This window comes from Danio rerio, chromosome 13 (assembly GCF_052040795.2).
Source record: "Danio rerio strain M-AB ecotype USA chromosome 13, GRCz13ab, whole genome shotgun sequence".
Lineage (NCBI taxonomy): Eukaryota > Metazoa > Chordata > Actinopteri > Cypriniformes > Danionidae > Danio > Danio rerio.
The window spans coordinates 11,637,880-11,656,772 of record NC_141033.1 but is presented as its reverse complement, the minus strand read 5'-3'; the positions used below and the strand labels follow the sequence as shown (position 1 = coordinate 11,656,772).

The 18,893-nt window shown below is 33.9% G+C and overlaps 1 protein-coding gene and 1 long non-coding RNA gene across 10 annotated transcripts in view; both read left to right on the top strand.

The window, feature by feature from the left end:
- The first annotated feature begins 2,574 nt into the window (after positions 1–2,574).
- Positions 2,575–18,893, top strand: part of adss2 (adenylosuccinate synthase 2) — a 50,217-nt gene continuing 33,898 nt past the window's right edge. The window contains exon 1 of one of the 2 annotated variants that reach the window (XR_015505128.1): positions 2,575–2,814. Coding sequence is in view for 1 of the 2 variants with exons in the window: in NM_001017804.1 (NP_001017804.1) it covers positions 2,635–2,814 (180 nt within the window). In the remaining variant the exon portion in view is untranslated. 2 annotated transcript variants of the gene reach the window in all.
- Positions 14,166–17,685, top strand: LOC147841006 (uncharacterized). 8 transcript variants are annotated; one of them, XR_015505779.1, is made up of 7 exons: positions 14,166–14,210; positions 14,768–14,840; positions 15,792–15,849; positions 15,939–16,032; positions 16,156–16,313; positions 16,412–16,507; positions 16,682–17,685. It is a non-coding gene; the product is annotated as an uncharacterized LOC147841006 (long non-coding RNA). The 8 variants fall into 8 exon arrangements; XR_015505781.1 differs by having other exon boundaries at positions 14,768–14,878; XR_015505777.1 differs by lacking the exon at positions 14,768–14,840.

Below are 18,893 nucleotides of genomic sequence, written 5' to 3'. Positions count from 1 at the left end.
ATCCTGTCATGCACCACAAACTCACACCTATTCCGGTTCTTCTTTGATTACACACACACAGCTGGGAACTGCTCAAAGACTGATTACCATATATACTACCATATATACAGCACAAAAGCACACAGACTTTGCCTAGTCTCGTTATCTGTTAAAACTGTGAAATTACGACATGGTTTCCCTTGCTTTGTCTAGCCGTGTTTTGACTAGTGGTGGGCAAAGTGAGGGTTCATGAAACACTGAAACATGTGAAGCAAATGTGTCGAAGCTTCGACACGTTTTTTAAACTTGTCTATACAGTGACATTTGTATGTATTATTCTGAAACAGTTACGCAAACTGAGGTATTAAACACCATATTGCTGGAGTTTCAAGCTATTTAGTGAAGCGGTGAGAGTTCCAGAGTTATATGCAGAGATAATGGGTTCAAATCCAGGGTGATTGGTTTAACAGTGGTCTGATATCCGAATGAACAATAAATATGAAATATGTCTTGTTTTGGTCATAAAAAAGTAGCATTAATAAAATACATTAAGTTGTATTTTCAGAATATTTGTACAAGTCGGAAATCAAACTCGGACCATTTGCAGCAAAGTGCGGTCCACTTGGCTACATGAAATAGAGGTTTGTTTCCGACCCTGTCAGTCAAATGCAGATTCGTCAGGTCTTGAAATGCTTTTGAAATGACCGATGCTTTGAATCGTTTTAGTTATGAGATTTGGTGTTTCAGAACACTGTAGTCACGTGACCTGGGTGTTTCAAATCACCTTAGTCACGTGACCTGGGTGTTTCAGATCATGCTTCGGTGCAGTGTTTTGAAAAAATAGCGCTTTGGGATCTTAACACTGTGTCGAAACCATAGACTGTAAAAGATATGAACATAGTATCCGTAACATCACCCATAGGTTTCTGAAGAACCCAAAAGAAGTTACCAGTAGGCGTGGCCAACCATTTTGATTGGTATCATCGTACCACCCTGGGAACACCAAACAAGGGCAGAGAGGCAGAGAGGCAGAGCGTGAGCAGAGCTACAGACGCCTGCTAGTATTTTGCTTTATAGCCTACTTTATTACCTGCGACTCGTTTGTGTTCTGACCACATGCTGAGCTGTACACTATATCCTTGTTTAGACTTTTAAAAACACTGTTGTAATCCATTGAGCCACTAAACATTGTTCTTATGATGTTTTTCTGCAGGAGGAAAAACGCAAATAACAACCAAATACTATAAATTAAGTCTTAGTAAATGCAAGGCTATTGATGAAATCCAGGCATAACACTGTATGACAGCGTTTCAGATGACGGTTTTATAGCCTACAGCTAATCAATCTGTCAGATTCTGGAGTCCATTCAAGTTCTAAAGTAAAACATAAATGATAAAGAAATACATTTTTAGATTTTAGACTCACCTGGGAAATGGAGGCCACTTGAATGGTATGTGAGCACAATAAAGTCCACACAGCATGCTATATGATCTGATAATTGTAAGAAATAATTCCCAAAAGCAACTGACGATGTAAAGCCACATAAAACAAAACAAAATTACGATGTATGTGCCGAGTTCAGCGGCTAATCAGCCGGAATCAGCTGAGGTGAAGGGGCGGTGACCAGCAAGACCTAGCTGTCACTTAAGTGGCCACCCCCTAATTTTGCAGAATTAATATAACCTAATATAAAGAAAATGGATGAGTTCTTAAAAACAAACACCCCCTCACAGTTGTCATGTAGGGTAATATTAGCTATATGAACTAAAATCTTTCTTTGTACCAGGCTGTAAACACCCTTTTTTTCTGTTGTAAAGTAGGCCATTTTAAAAGTGGGGTCAATAGAAACTTGCTCTATTAAGGAGCCAGGGCTAGCAGAATTTTGATTAATTGCAGTTTCAATTACTTCCGTATTTACTTCATGCCTTGTTGTATTGTTTATCCTGCCTGCCGCTTGTACCGACTGCTTACCTGTTTATTGACCATGATTTTTGATTATCTGCTGTTTACCCCTGTTTTGACCGTTGCTTGTCTGACTAATCTTCTAAATAAACTGCACTTGGAACCTTAACCCTGTCATCCAGCACTGTTGTGTTACAGTTATTTTGCCTAATCATAAAAGTGATGGCCATTAATCAATAATATGAATAATGCCATGTAATCAATAAAATAAAATCTGATTATTAGAATTTTAAAACATCTTATTTCTAAAATATTGTAATTTGATTATGTATTTCAGGCTAAATGTAGGCCTAATCAGTATTCTGTCCGTGAGTAGAAAATGTGGCAATAGTTTAATAATTATGAACAAACAATTAAAATAAAGACACTTCAATTAACTGTAGACAATTTCATAAAAAATATATAACATTAATACGAATAACAGTATGCTTTACGATTACAAACAGGATTGAAATGCTAGGCTATACGCTTGCCTGTGTGTTGGTGACATGAGGGACTGGTCTATTTATAAAAAACATTTGCACTGTGTACTGTAGCTACTGTATGGTGTGGGTGTGTGTTTGGAGGCGCTGTGCTCCGCCCTCGGTCTCCGCTCAGGTGTGTGTGTGTTTGTGTGTGTGTGTTTGGGAGTGAGAGTGTGTGTATGTCGGAAGAGCATTGCGGAGCTGCAGGAGGATTATAGGCGAGCCGGTCATGTCAGACAGCGGGGACGCACAGCCGCAGGACGGAGGCAACAGCAGCTCGAGCCGCGGGAAGAGCCCCAGTGTGGGCAACAGAGTGACCGTGGTGCTCGGAGCGCAGTGGGGCGATGAAGGCAAAGGGAAGGTGGTGGACCTGCTGGCTCAGGACGCTGACATGGTCTGCAGATGTCAGGTTAGTTTATGAACACTGTACTTTATGAATATGCGAACATATATTGTGTAGTTTTTGGTGCGCATCAACAACATATTTGTTTGTAGGCTATATAATCACGGATAGCCAGTGAGGTGGTTATATATTAGTGAATAAATGCTGTGAATGCGCGAGTTGTATGTGATTACATGACTCGTTTGGTCGCATGCTTCGATATTAATAAAGCGGAAATGAAAACGGACGCGCTTCCATGATTGTCGATCTGCGCGCGAGCGACATCGCCAGCTTAGCGTCGCTAGCAGTGTGCACTATGTAGGGTGTTTGCTAATGTCACCTTGACTTTATGATATTGAAGCCGCTTATTTGATGTCTGACCGCAGGCCAGCCCAATGTAATGTTAGCTCTCAAATCTTTATGTAAATACACAGACTCTGTTCTCGCTGGACTCTAAACGCCTGGGTGTTCGAGCAGCTAAACTGAGAATTACAGTCAAGCCAAGAAATCGAATAAGATTTTTTACAGAACATAACCTATAGCTACTTGATTTTTTGAAGACTGGTGTGCAGTCCTGCAGCTTGATGTTTCTTCAGAAAATTTCTGTTGAAATGTTGAGTAACCTTCACACAAACCACATGCCTTCTTCAATGTTAGCATGTTACATTAGATTTTTTATAGCCTACTTGTTACCAATAGTGGAAAACAGCATAAATGGAACTGCATTGCATTGCAATTCATTTGTTTACTAAGAATGAGAAGCTTTATATACAGTACCAAAAATAACAGTAGGCTTACACTTTAGTTTAGGTCACAATTCACAGTTAACAAACTATTAACTAACACAGGGGTGCCCTAACTTTTTCTTATGAAGGGCCAAAATCCAATCCACTTGATTGAGGGCTATGGGCCGAAGGTAAATTTATACATGGTGATTTCCTTATATAATTCCTATATATATATATATATATATATATATATATATATATATATATATATATATATATATATATATATATTATTAATATATATATATATATATTATTATTATATTAATAATAATAATAATAATAATATATATATATATATATATATATATATATATATATATATATATATATATATATATATATTATTAATATATATATTATAATAAACCTATTATAATAAAAACATAAGAGTTACATTTAGGTTTAATGCTGAATACCATAGTCAAGCTGTACTTGTCATTGCCTTGATTTGCGGTTGTTGATAAATCAGATATGGTTGCAGCTGAAAGTTAAGGACAATAATTCATAATATTGTTTATTAAATTTCCCGATTTATTGTATTTTATTAACATCTACCCCCACCACAAACCTAAACCCAACCATCACAGTAAGGTAAAAACAGACGGTTTACCGAGTATTATTTATGCTATCTATTAAATTACCCAATAAATTGTACATTTTGACGCCTACCCCCAACCCAACCTTAAACCCAACCGTCACAGTACTGTAAAAATATTAATTATTGTTAAAGAGTGTCATAAAAAAATGCTGCTATATTAAAAGTGCATATCGCACTTCTGGCCGGCCGCATATCTGATCTAGACTTTACCTAGATTTGCTTACTTATGACTTCTGAATTGTGCACTTTCCATTGAGCAACAGTATTTTTATTTTAATAATTTACTACAGTTAATTGAAACTTTTAAGTTTTTGGTAAAAAAATTTGTATGTTAAAAATTAAGCTAACAAATGAAATGTTATGTTAAAATAGAAATGACAATGTGTATTAAAAGGCATTAAACCCAACCCTCCCCCAAATTCCCTCTCTCAGATGGGATGGTATATGCCAAATCAAAAGTTACCATGGGCCAACACTGGCCTACAGGCCCTAGTTTTGGCATCTTTGAACTAACACCACTAGCTTAGTAGACTACTAATAAGCTTCATAGTTAGTATGGTAGAAGTTGGGTTTAGGTTTTAGATTAGAGATGCAGAGTAAGATTATACTTTATTACTACTGATAAACAGTTAAAACCTTAATAATAGGCAGGTAATAAGCCAGAAGTTAATTAAGTGTTACAAAACAAAAGTTTTAAACAGAATAGCACTACATTTATTCCACAGCAGCAGGAAGTGTGTTCATGCGTTCTGGAATGTCTGTAGTCACTGACTTGCATCTGATATTTTAAATGAAAAAAAAATTAACAGTGATTTAACAGCACATTTTACTACACATTTTAGCTACACCTTCAAGCTTTCCATTAAAAAAGTAGTAATACAATTAATTAAAGCTTTTATTTACTGCAAGACTCATGAAAGTTTACCATTCAGGTGATGGGACAATTATGAATTGTAAATTTTAAATATTTTTCCAAGTGTAGGATTGCACATTTTTAATTTATTACCGTTAATTAGTCATTTATTTTATTCGATCATTGTTGATGAAAAAGGGTTGTAACCGTGAAACATGTTAAAAGTTAATAGTTGTATTTCTGTGTTTTATAATGTCAGATGTTCCAGGCCAAGAGATTATATATTACAAAAGTACTTATCTATTCTCAAACAATTGTTCTAGGTAATAAAGTACGGTTTATAAATGATATGGCTCCATATCAACTTGTCAACAACTCTCTCATTGCAAATCAGAAAGGAACAGGTGTCACTTTATCAGCCTTATTACTGATATATATATATACAGTTGAAGTCAGAATTATTAGCCCCCCTTTGATTTTTTTTCTTCTTTTTTAAATATTTCCCAAATGATTTTTAACAGAGCAAGGAAATTTTCACAGCATGTCTGATAATATTTTTCCTTTTGGAGAAAGTCTTATTTGTTTTATTTAGGCTAGAATAAAAGCAGTTCTTAATTTTTTAAACACTATTTTAAGGACAAAAATATTAGCCCCTTTAAGCTAATTTTTTTTTTGACTGTCTATAGAACAAACCACCATTATACAATAACTTGCCTAATTACCCTAACCTGCCTAGTTAACCTAATTAACCCAGTTAAGCCTTTAAATATCACTTTAAGCTGTGTAGAAGTGTCATGAAAAATATCTAGTCAAATATTATTTACTGTCATCATGGCAAAGATAAAATAAATCAGTTATTAGAAATGAGTTATTAAAACTATTATGTTTGGAAATGTGTTGAAAAAATCTTCTCTACGTTGAATAGAAATTGGGGGAAAAAATAAACAGGGGTTCTTATAATTCAGGGGGGCTAATAATTCTGACTTCAACTGTATATATATATATATATATATATATATATATATATATATATTAAAAAAAAAAAATATATATATATATATATATATATATATATATATATATATATATATTACAGCATGCACACATAAACACAGTACATACAATGTAATTACTTGCTACATGATTACACGTGTGTGTTTGTAGATATATTTATGTATTTGTTGATATTTATATATGATTATTAGCATTTATTCTTAATGTTAGCTTGTTGATTTCAAATGTTTTATATATCTAAAACTCATAATGTCTTAGGGCAGTGCTTATAGCTTAAGCCTGGACTAGGCCTGCACTAAATTACCTAATCACTACAAGTTATAAATTATCTATCACTACAAGTTATTTTTACTTAAAACAACTAATACATGCAGTTTAGTCTAGTAATAGCCTAAAGCCTTGTCTTGGAAACTGGGGGATAATGTTTAAACCCGCCCAAAAATGATAATTAATGTGCAAAGTGTTTAGTATGCTTGCACCATTGCTTGTGTTATACTAGAAAGCACATTGCTGCACAGTGCTAGCAGGCCTCTTTAATCCCCCCTGTCACTATGCATGGTATTGATAACAGGTTCACATTGCAGGGATTCTCTCCTATAAGAAGTTTGTATTCAGCCAAGGTTGTGACAGCTTTTAAATAAGGCACTCGATGCTGCACTGTGCGAATTGTCAAGTGTGTTCTGTGGAAACGGATGGAAAGCAGATAGTGTGGTGGTCTTTTTATAAAAACACTGCACTCAGCAGTCTCAATGGTTTTCCTTACGGGCAGATGGAATGGAAAAAAGGCCGTGCTGTTCCATGTCACATAAATCCGATATGTTGGTCTGGAAACCAGAGGATCAAACACGACGCTCGCTGAACAGACATTATGCATTGTACCTTTTTGTGATTCGCTGACAAGTGTTTGGAGATTAAACAAGCCTATAATCTATAGGAGTGTTTATCCTTTAGTTAAGCTGTACTTCTGGGATCCTATTTCTTTTTTGATGTGCCACCGTAAACACCAATTCTGACAAGAATGAAAGGCCATCTGTTGGAATAACAGATAAGCCATGTAGTCATTGGAGTTTGCTGTGTGTTTACTTAGTAATCAAAGCTATGGTTCTAATTAGTTTCAGACAATATATCTGGTAGTATATTCTTTTAATTTAATGGTCTTAAAGTATCCTGGCCATAAATGTCAGGCATGTCTAAATCCCTGGGCTCTTCTTGATAATATAGTCTCTGTGGAGATCTGTTGATTGCGGTGGTCAGGCATGTTAAATGTGTCATGTTCAGCTGCTTGCTTAACAGAGAGTGCAAGTGTGTTGCTTGCTGATATATCTGCTGTTTTTCAACCCAGTGTTAACCAGTCAAGTCCCAAATATTTGATAATAGGGAGTACTTAGCGATTGTTATTAGTAGGGCTGCGCAAATTATGGTTTCAGCATCGATGATGTTTTTATTATGCATATTATTATTTGTTTTAATAAAAACAAGTTTAGAGTTGTCCGCCTGTCGGGTTTTGAAGACGTATGCATCACCATATGGGGCATAAGAATACGTGTGTTTGGATATAACTTTTACAACACACTTCGTTATAATTGTTAATTTATTCGTTTGCTAGAAATTAGAACTGAATTTAGAAATAGTTTTGAAACAAATCTTTGCTTAGTTCTATTTAAATATTCCTATAATGAAGAGTATAGTAGTTGTCAAGATTTGAAGAAAAAAAGTTTTTCAAAATTGTCTTTCGACAGGAATGGGTGTTGTTGAGGACAACTTTGATCCACTTCGAATGTTTACGACTGCATAAAGTGTTATTTTACATTTGATTATTAAATCTTTGTACTTTTTAATACTGTTAGACTCTCCATTAAACCATAAAGCAAGTATCTTTCCTTTACTTTATTAATTTATGTTTGTGATTTGTTTGTTAGTTTAAATGTGGATTCACTCCCCTACAAAATTATCACAACCAGTGTAAAAATTATGAATTCTTTCCAAAAAAAGTTATAAGTCTTTATTATCTTGTGAATTACCCTCATATCCCAAAATAAAACTATAAGACTATAGATATTACTTATATAACTAAGACAATAAGACTTTCTCCAGAAGAAAAAACATTATCAGACATACTGTGAACATTTCCTTGCTCTGTTAATTATCATTTGGGAAATATTAAAAAAAGGGGGGAAAAAATTGAAAGGGCGACTAATGATTGTCAGCAAATTTAGATTTTTGGTGTTTTTGCTTTTTTTTTTTTTAAATAAATTTGTAGCAGTTTAAAAAAAAAAATTTTAAGACTGTATTAGCAGACATTAGCGCTGCTGCTTTTAGTAAATAGCTGATCATTTCCGGCAGCAGTGACAGTTGGTGACAGCATGTAGGTGTCTGCAGCTGACATAAATTCAACTTTACGCAAACACAAAGCGAATTTCAGAAGTCATGAATGACGGTGGGTTGCTGTACATCACAGAGACAAGACAGAAAAAGAATTGATGGTGCTGTTTCACTGCTTTGTGTGATTGTTCTGGAAACAACATTGAAACATTACATGATGTGTGGATAAAAAATGTTACCAGCCCATCCAGAATGTGTTCTTTCTTAGACATTTTGACCTAGAAAATATAAACTTTTCATTTTTCCTAAGTTTTAGTACACAATGTAACATCAGATGGGTCAGGCTATAAATAGGAAAATTATCAAAACTCTTTGCTCATTTATCTGAGCTAGAAGCTACTGGTCTAATCCTATACAATGATTTTTGCAATGCTAAAATGCTCTCTCCAGACCTGGTTATTGACTAAATAGAGTCAAAAATGGTAAAACTCAACAGTTTAACTCTTGCTTAACTTGTAAAATGAACCTATTTTCAAAAAGAAAGTGGAGTGTTCCTTTAAACTACATGTTTTAATTTTGATGGACCACCTTGTGTACTGCGTGTCATTGGTGAGAAGGTGGCAACAGTTTTACATATTCAGCCCTTGTTCAGTCAGTGAAGCAGAACACTCTCTTCAGCCACTTTTAGCCTGCTAGGTTTGGAGCACTGGCCCTGATCCAACAGAGCTCCAGAGACAGTCATGAGAGCAAATGTGACAAACATTGTATGAAAGAAAGGTTTCATGTTATTGACTTCAGTTATGACTATGCCCTTTTATATTTATCTCTGAATTGAACCAAACATTTTTGCTTTATTTTAATGGCCCCATTTGGAAATAATGTGAGCTATAGGTTACTTTGAAGTTAAGACGTTTTACTGTTATAGTATTACATCTTGCCTTTCAGAGGCTAGCTAGCTTTGAAATTATAATTCACACCTTTTCAGGGCCTTCTACAAACCATTGAAAAACTGTCAGAGCAGGTTCTCCAAAGTGCCATGACAAAAGATAACAAAAGTCAAACACACAACACTTTCACATTGCCTTATTTCTTATCAACCATGACTGTACAGAGCATAGTGTTTTTCTTGTGACTTAGAAAACTAGAGTAGATTTATTTTTACGCCATTGCTGATAGCATTGAGCAAATTCATGTACAAGGTGAGGTGTACAAGCTGTATAAGCGAAAAATTTCATTACATTGACAGAATCCATTAAAAATAAATCAAATTATGTAATTACTTGTCCAAAAAAAGAACTGCAGCTTTGACTTTTTTTCAGGTACATTGAGTCCCAGTTGTCTCCAAGTAAAAACCAATGTTAATTCAGCTTTTAACACTGTGTTTTCTTCTTTTTTTGAGCCAGGTATGATTAGTTAAGGAAGAATGTTTTATCTTTATTATTTTCATTCAGTGTATATGAAAATTAAAATGATTAAAAAACTAAAATCTACAAAATTACATTAGACAAAAAATAAATAGACACAAAAACACAACAAGACAAGAAGTAAATCCAAAAATAAAGACAAAATAAAATAAAGGAATGCATAAAAAATAATGAAAACAAATTGGTTAATTAATTATAAAAACTCAGTATTGAAATTAAATCGGTTTGCTCGTGTTTAGAGTTATTATGTGTATGTGTGTAAATGTGTATCGGTGTTTCCCAGTGATGGGTTGCATCTGTAAGGGCATCCGCTGCGTAAAACATGTGCTGGATAAGTTGGCAGTTCATTTCGTTGTGGTGACCCCAGATTAATAAAGGGACTAAGCCGAAAAGAAAATGAATGAATGATAAACATGAAGCCATCTTTCCTTAATTTTATTAGCTTTATTGGCTTCTCAAATTAATTGGCTTCTCTAATAATTGCACTAGTTTGCTTAAAAAATAAGTAAGTTTATCTCTTGATTTTATTAGCAAAATCTTCTCAATATTTTATAATAAATCTAGAATATAAATTTTTTTAAAGAAATTGTGCACATTATTTTTAATGACAACATACATTTTTTTTAATGAAATTTACAAGCCTCAAGATTTTTTTTTTACAGTTAACGTGCTTAAAAAGGTACTTATAGCCAGTAGAATGTCTGTACAGGCACCACCACAATTAGTGTCTACTAATTATATATAAATAATTATATCATATGCACATATTTAAACAAGTTACAGATTGCCTTGTACCATTTCATTTGAAAAGCTTATGACTGCATGATTTAAAAAATTGACTTTGCAATATTTTGCTTTTCAGCAATATACATTGAAATATGAAATATACTTCACCACATGAATTGAATAACTCTTAGTGGAGAATTCACTATTTCAGAATGGTGGGGGGGATTTTATAAATTGCGTAAATTATTATAATTGACTTTAAACTTTTTAGGGGGAAAAATATGTTGAGTCTTAATGACAGTTGAACACAAGTATTTCAAAATCTAAAAGGACACTTGGCAGTCTTTACTATAAAAATGAAATTTAATTCATCATCGTTAAAGCTACAAATACATGTTTCTTGTGCCTGAATGCCTGAATTAAAAGTTGATAAATCAATTGTGAGAAAATAAAGGCCCTTAAAAAGTGTTTAAAAGTCTTAATTGTGTTTTTACGAAGTCTTAGATTTTGTTTAAGCATTGTCCAAAGTGTTTTACTCCAAAAAAGCATAAATACATTTATTTTCCCCCTAATATTAAAGGCGTGCTCAATTCACACGAATTGGTTCGGGCTGGGGTGCATCCAGCCAGGCTCCTCCATTCGGGTGGTGTCACGTAATTCGCGACTATCGCTTGAAGGTTATGTGATGCATTCCACATGTAGCGAAACCATATAGCAAAACAGACAGCAAAATGGGAAAATGTAAGTTTATGTACTCCTGGTTGGAGAAAGATGAGTTTAAACAGTGGTTGAAGCCTGTAGCTGAAGGTCTTTAAAAAGTCTTAAAAAGATATTGAAATGACCTTTAGGATTCCTGCATGTACACTGTAACAGAAAAAATAAATGCAATTTATAAACTTAAATTGTTACAATTAGCCATTTATCTACAAGCTCCTGTTCAGCAATAATCCGACTTGACATTGCGATATCAATGCTGAAACAATATATTATGCAGCCCCTGCTGGGAACTTACTTCACTTGAGTCTACATAATAATGAATTTGTATTTCCACTTACATGTAGAGTTTCTGCAAATAAGACTAATTTAAATTCAACACAAGCTCATTGTGGATACATACCCCTGTCTACATTTCCGGAGAGCGCAAATTATGTTGTCAGAGGTATGTCTGGCTGCATTTTGTCTTTAAAATGAATCCTACGGGGCAGTATGATGCCGGTGACGGCTTCTGTTCATTTTATCGAGACCAGCTGACCGATTATCTCCGTTCGGACGGCTTTTCCGGTGTTACCAGTTTTCCCAGTGGGTTTCCGCATACGTTGGTGAACTTGGGATGCGGAAGGAAGTTGACCACAATGACAGGGTTTAAGAAGAACGGTTTCAGACACCAGGTAAAACAATAGCAAAAAATAGAAAAATAGATAAATAAACATGGTGAAATCATGTGGTGGCTTTTTTTTCTAGATTGCTTATGAAAACAAAACACTATCTATTGGGTTTATGGAAGGGGCTGGGTGGGTCAGTCGGTCAGTTTGTCAGTCATCAGTCGACAGCAAGCTGGCCTGGTCAGCTGGAGGGTTTGTTATGCCCTTTGGTGGATTTACACGGGAAGAGGACCCGCAACAGGAACTTGTGATCATCAAAAAGCGTACACAGCGGCCCATGGTGGACTTGCAAAAACAAAAAATGCGAGCAGATGTACCAATAGTTATGCTTTTCACTGACCCCAAAAATGTAGACCTATGAACTGTATCCACAATGAGCCTGGGTTGTTTAAATTTAAAGTGATATTTACTTCTTTTCGTCGCCGCTATTTATTATTTATTGTTACGTGCTAGCAAATGACATGATTGAAGTGTGCACAGCCATGAAATATTACTAGAGTCAGAAGGAATCTGCGGACATTTTTTAGTATTTCTGCAGAGAATTTTGGTAAAAATCTGCAGATTTCTGTGGAATTATTTTGGGATTATCATAACTAAAACCTTAATATGTGAAATAAAAAATAATATCTTTTTAACTTTTATTTAATGTTTAAAATGCAAATCCAATTAGATTCATTTTATATGTTAAACAAAGCAAGTCTCTTATATAATATCTCTACTAAAAGACAGAAAATATTACTGTAAAAACGGCATTGTACATAAATCAGATGAACGTTTTCACATTAGTCAATAATATTACTGTAATTAATTTAAAAACTGAATAAATATAGATTTACACACATTTACATACGTAATTAAACAGAATTAATGATGGGCTAAAAATCTGCGGACATCTGCAGAATTCTGAGCGCACACATTCCGTGTGGGCCTAAATATTACCAGTATTGGTTCTGACAGAACCAATTATTCATTACAAAACTTTCATTACATGAATCCAGTGTCGATATGCTAATCAGAACAATGCGAGGTTTCAGTTTAAATCTTAGATTACAGCACTCAGGGCCCGTCCTCTTTGACTCAATAGCAACCTTGTAATAGGAGCCCATAATAGTATACCAAAAGTGCCTCCTGCAACGCTTTTGGTCACCATGGGCATGAGAACATCGTAAATGGATCTAAAAAGGAGAGGCATTCACACACAGACACACACACACACTAAATGAGACTGTCCAGAAATAACTCTGTCCTGTTCCTTGCTGGGTTAAAGACCATGAGGCATGAGGTCATACTGTCTGAACAACGACACATGTTGAGGACTCCAGATGAATCTTAAAGATGGTAACAGTTGGTGTGTCAAATGTGTGCTTTAATCTGAAGTTTCCCTGCTCTTTAGTCACGTGTTAACAAGGAACCAATCAGTTTGCATTCTTCGTCATTGATTAGCCAATTCAGGAATGGCAGCAGATGAACATAAAAGAAATATAACAACAGAACAGGTGACTGAGAATCTACTCATGTTCTTTCAGTTAAAAGATTTGTGTTGGTAAAAGAATAATGTGCTTTTAGCCATAAATATTGGAATGCATTAATTTCAGATGTATTTTTGATGTATTGTTCTGTCCGTTCTGTGGTAGAATTTGTATCAAACAGAATGACTAAATGCAACCCTAAATGAGTAAAATGAGCTTTTTTAGGTTATGTTGCAGACTATAAAACATCACACCATGAGCTTGAGTTTGAGGAGAGTTATTCACAGTTAATCACATACACAAATTTTACGAAATATCAAATATATAGGTATATTGTCTATATTACAAGTTACCTAGATTTTGCATTTTACATTTTTTTTTATTTAATTCATCCAATCTCTGGGTTTAGAGCACTTTTAGCTTAGCCTAGCATAAATCATCGTATCTTAATAGACCATTAGCATCTCTCTCAAAAATGTCAAAACATTTTTTTGGTAATTTTCTTGTTTAAAGTGTGACTTTTTGTACACTGTAAACCCTAATGCTGTAACTAATTAATTGAGTTGAGTTCTATTAACTTAAATCATTAAAATTCGTTTATCTTAATTAACCTTGATGAGTATTTAGAACTTTTTCTTATTTTTGAGTTTGAAAAAATTTAATCTTTCAAGTAAGGTGAACAATTCTGCTGGGTTTAATTTATACAAAATGTCTCTTTAAAGTTTCATTAACTCAAAATCTGTCAGCCCAGTGATTTTGCGTCTGACGTCATCCAGGTTCACGTACGTGCTCATGCTTCATTCGTTTTTTTCAAGATGGCGGATCGGCATCGCTTCACACTACAGTAAGTAAAATATTTACAAATCCAATATTAAATGTATGTTTTAATTAATATAATCACAGTAACAGTTCAATGTAATGTAGAGTTAATCAGGGTGCGTTTACATGTCGTACATTACAGAAAACATGTTTAGCCTCACTTGTTGCTAACTAACGTTAACATTACTGTTTAAAAAGTTAGAATCAGTGCAATGTTAGCGTTAGTTGTAATGTGTTAACTCTGAATTTTAACAGAGTGTGATAAAGACAAAAATATTTAAAATCGGCAGATTACATTTTTCAAAAAAATTTAAATCTTGGCGCGAGTATGCCTTTTCTCAGCCTGTGCTGAAGTTGTCATGGAGACGCGCGCTCTCACAACCGCATGTCATGGCGCTGCGCTGAACTCCATCCAGTATGTGAATGTGGTATTATCTTCGCGATCTGTAGGCACTTCGGAAACGAAAGGCGCAAGAAACGTAACGTTAATCATAACTCAAATGATCTCCGCCTAAACCCTAAACGGTATTTTCTGATGACGCGCAAAAACGTAGTCTCAAAACTTAACTCTGTCACACGCAGCTTGTTGCTTGCTGATCCATGTATGAGGATAGCCTGACGGAGAACATTTAAGCTGCGCTCCTCACCTGAGCAGGTACAGAGCAGAGCTTCATTTTACACTACCACATTGAGGTAAAGTTGGTTTTATATTCATACATTCATTTAGTAACAACTTGTGACTCGCTCCATAAATTGTTTACCATGGTTCTTTGTCTATTCGTTCTGAAATCACATGCAAGTATGACATGAAAACAACATTACACTAAATGCACTATTTTTTTTGACTGAACAATGTTGTACTTTGAAAGTCATTGGCTGCTAATATGATTTCACCATTAAGAATATGCAAAAATTACCTTTCTGAAATTATATTATTAAGGAGAAAGTCTGAATGTGTAAATATAAAACTAACTTTACCTCAATCACCAGCACTGATCAACACTTAATATTTCCTCGCGCTTAAGACGACATCTCTGCATATCAATGATTACCTGATTAATGCGATCAGTTAAATGAGTTTAAATGTCATTTAGGTCAAATGTATTTTAAAGGTATGATAAAAGTTTTTTTTTTTTCAATCTATTTTTTAAAATGTTTACTCTGGGGAGAATATAAACAGCCTAAAAAACAAAGTATGCATATCTATATCACATTAATACAAAATTATGTTATTAAATAAAATAATAACAAAACAAAATATTTAAGACGTGGTAAACAAGACATAGTTTTCTGATTTGCAAATTTTGTAGCTTAAAATATATTTATATCTTAAAAATATAAATATTTTAGTCTATATATTTTTACATCATTAGACAATAAGGTAAGTTTTGTTATTTCTAGCTTTTAAAATCAGGCCTTAAATTTCTTTGTCGTCCTATTCTGTTTTAGAAATTTCAATACTGTTCAAATTAAATCTGTGTTCATCGAATCAAAGCAACTAACATGATAATCAGCTCTATTGCTAACCATTTTGGAGGTTAACGTTAGACATCATGCAACTGTACTACTCTCAGCTAAATGACACTGTGACTTTGTGTACATACAGAATTGAAGGTCGGGTGTTGCTGACTACAGATAGGTTCTTAAATGGAGGCATGTGAAAGGTGGGTAAAATATTTATTTTGTACTACTATGCCTGGCATATCCAGATAAAATAAATATTACAGTGTATTTATCAATGATACTTTTGCAGCAAGGAAAGTGAAACTTCAGCTAGACCTTGAGTTCAGTTTACAACATGAAGATCCTGCTTTCAACATCTGATCAACACCTGATTTTCATCTGAGGTAAAAAATAGATAAGTAAATGAAACATAATAATAATATTAATACATTTTTTCTAGAATTGTATATTTTGTGGTGTGGGTTTGTTTTATGAAATTCTCTCTTTTTTCTTTTTGCTGTTTGCAGAGTACCAACATGTTACAAATGAGAATTTTCCCCACAAATTCTTTGCACAACTGGACCACCACCTATTTCATTTGATGACAATTTTAAGGCAAACAGCATCCAAAACTGGCAAGACAGCAGATACCCTGGCTAATCTTTTAAAGGTTTATGATGAGCAGGTATGTTTGGGGTCACGTGTTAAAGTATACATTAAAATATAATTAGAATTTTTTTTTTTTTTTTTTTAATTTTTAAAAAATTGATTCTTGATTTCCAGGAACTGCATGATGTCAGTTCATGACGGACTACTGTTATCAGAGGTCTTTTGGTCTTGCTGCGTGAGCGTGACTTAAGATTCTTTAGGAACACCCTGGTAAGACTTCATTCATTCTTTTCACAATTAGGCATGTTTAATGAAAAGATGAAAGTTTTGAAAACTTTTACTTAATAACATATTTGTAATCACGAATAGTTGATGAATCATATAATATTGGCTCAGTCATTTTGATACTGTCCTTACATTAATATCCTTGAATTATGTTTTTAGATTGATAATCCTGCTGACTGAAGATGCTTTATTGGCCCTGCATTCACTGAGGGTCTCTGTTGTCCTGAAGAATGAATTGGACACCACCCACAGCACACTTCCAGACCTTTCTTGTCTTGTATGGATTAATGTATGCTCTTCACATAATATATAGTAAAGGACTTTGAACTTGTGCAAAAAGTTTTGCTTGGCATGGATGATGGAAAATAAAAAGTCTCGTAGCATGGAAACCTTAAAGAATGAGTTAATGTAGAGCTTTTTTTTTTTACTTAATAAAGACTGTCTCTGGGGTAGTAACTTCAAAACATTTATTTACCTTTAATTGGTAAGTATGCATTTTATTATATATAGTGATAGTTTGTCCAAATGTAAAATTCTGTCATTTACTAACTCTTCACTTGTCCCAAACCTGCTTGAATTTCTTGCTTCTGTTGAACACAAAAGTTAAGTAAAGCTGACAACCTGTAACCACTGACTTTCTAATAGGAAAACAAATACTGTGGAAATCTGTGGTTACAGGTCTCAGCTTTTTTTTTTTTTTGGTCAAAAATAACCTTTTAAGTGTTCAACAGAAGAAAGAAACTCAAACAGGTTTGGAATAAGTAAATGACAGAATCATAGTTCAACCAAGACTGAATATATATATATATATATATTGTAACGAGCGATCACATGCCACGTCGCCCTGGTCGCTAATTTCACCCAGCTGGACCATCATCAAGCCAGGATTTCTCACAGCTGGACGGCATCACGCGGTGGGGCATATAAGCCCAACCTACGCCAGGAGAAGATGAGCTTCATTCTCTCAATGACTGCCTGTGCTAATGCTTGTCTCTTTGTCTCTCCATAGCGGACTCCAGCTCGTGACGATCCTTCACCCGACTACTCACTGTCCTTCACCTACTTCCCGGAGCACCAGAGCACCTCACCTTAAAGAAGAGCACCTTTTACACCACCCACACTTTGTAAATAAAGCACCCTCCGGGGACTTGTCTGTAAACTCATCCTACTGTGTCGCTGTTTTCCCTCTGCCTCGCTACAATATATATATATATATATATATATATATATATATATATATATATATATATATATATATATATAATCTGCTCTCCGTTAAACAGAAATTGGGGGAAAAAATAAATGGGGGCGAATAATTCTGACTTTAACGAGATATATATATATATATATATATATATATATATATATATATATATATATATATACAGTTTCTGTGTAGTTTACACTAAACAAGTCACTTCACAGAATGTGCACTTACTATTTTTTTTTAACGAATGCCTTAAGAGTAAGTTTTACACTTATTAATGTATTATTAAATTTTATCAAACTTATAGTTGTTTTTTCTTGAGGCTCTTATGTCTGATATCATATTTACATTGTGGGTAATTTTTATTAATTTCAGAATAGTGTTCATTTTCAATCTCTTTATGTCTAATAGTTTTTATCGTTTTAAGACATTTGTAATTGCACAGGAGACAAATTTGAAAGTACTGTTGGACATTTTTTCTTTAACAATAAATGTCTAAAATGGTATTGTCTGTGTGTTTTAAATTACAGATTTATTTTGACAGATTTATGGGGTTTAAAGATTAAAATAATGGCTAATTTTATTTGTGAAACTGACGATGGAGAAGTTAATTTTAAAAAAATGCTATCAAAATGTATGAGCTGGGTGACTAAGTATGTAAAGGTGAGATAAATAATTAAAAATAAGTTAATTGCTATTAAAATGTATGAGCTGGGTGATTTAAGTATTTAAAGTTGAAAGAAATTAAAGCAATTAAGTTAATTGGTATTAAAATGTATGAGCTGGGTGACTAAGTATTTAAAGTTTGGAAAAATTAAAACAATTAAGTTAATTGCAATTAAAACGTATAAGCTGAGTAACTTGGGTATTTTAAGTTAGGTGAAGTGTCTTGCATGAGTACAACAAACTCAAAACTTAATGTTTCTGTGTACTTAAAATAGATAATTTCATAACTTAAAAAATTTGACGTAACTGATTACCTCAAATTTTTTGAGTTTTGTCAACTTATTCGGGATTACAGTGTAGTTAAATCATGTATTAAGGCAGCGGTTCTCAAACGTTTTTTATTAAGTACCACCTAAGAAAAAAATTGTCCCTCCAAGTAACACTATAATGACCAGTATTAAAATACAGTAGCTAGTAGGCCTAATTAAGCACCTACAG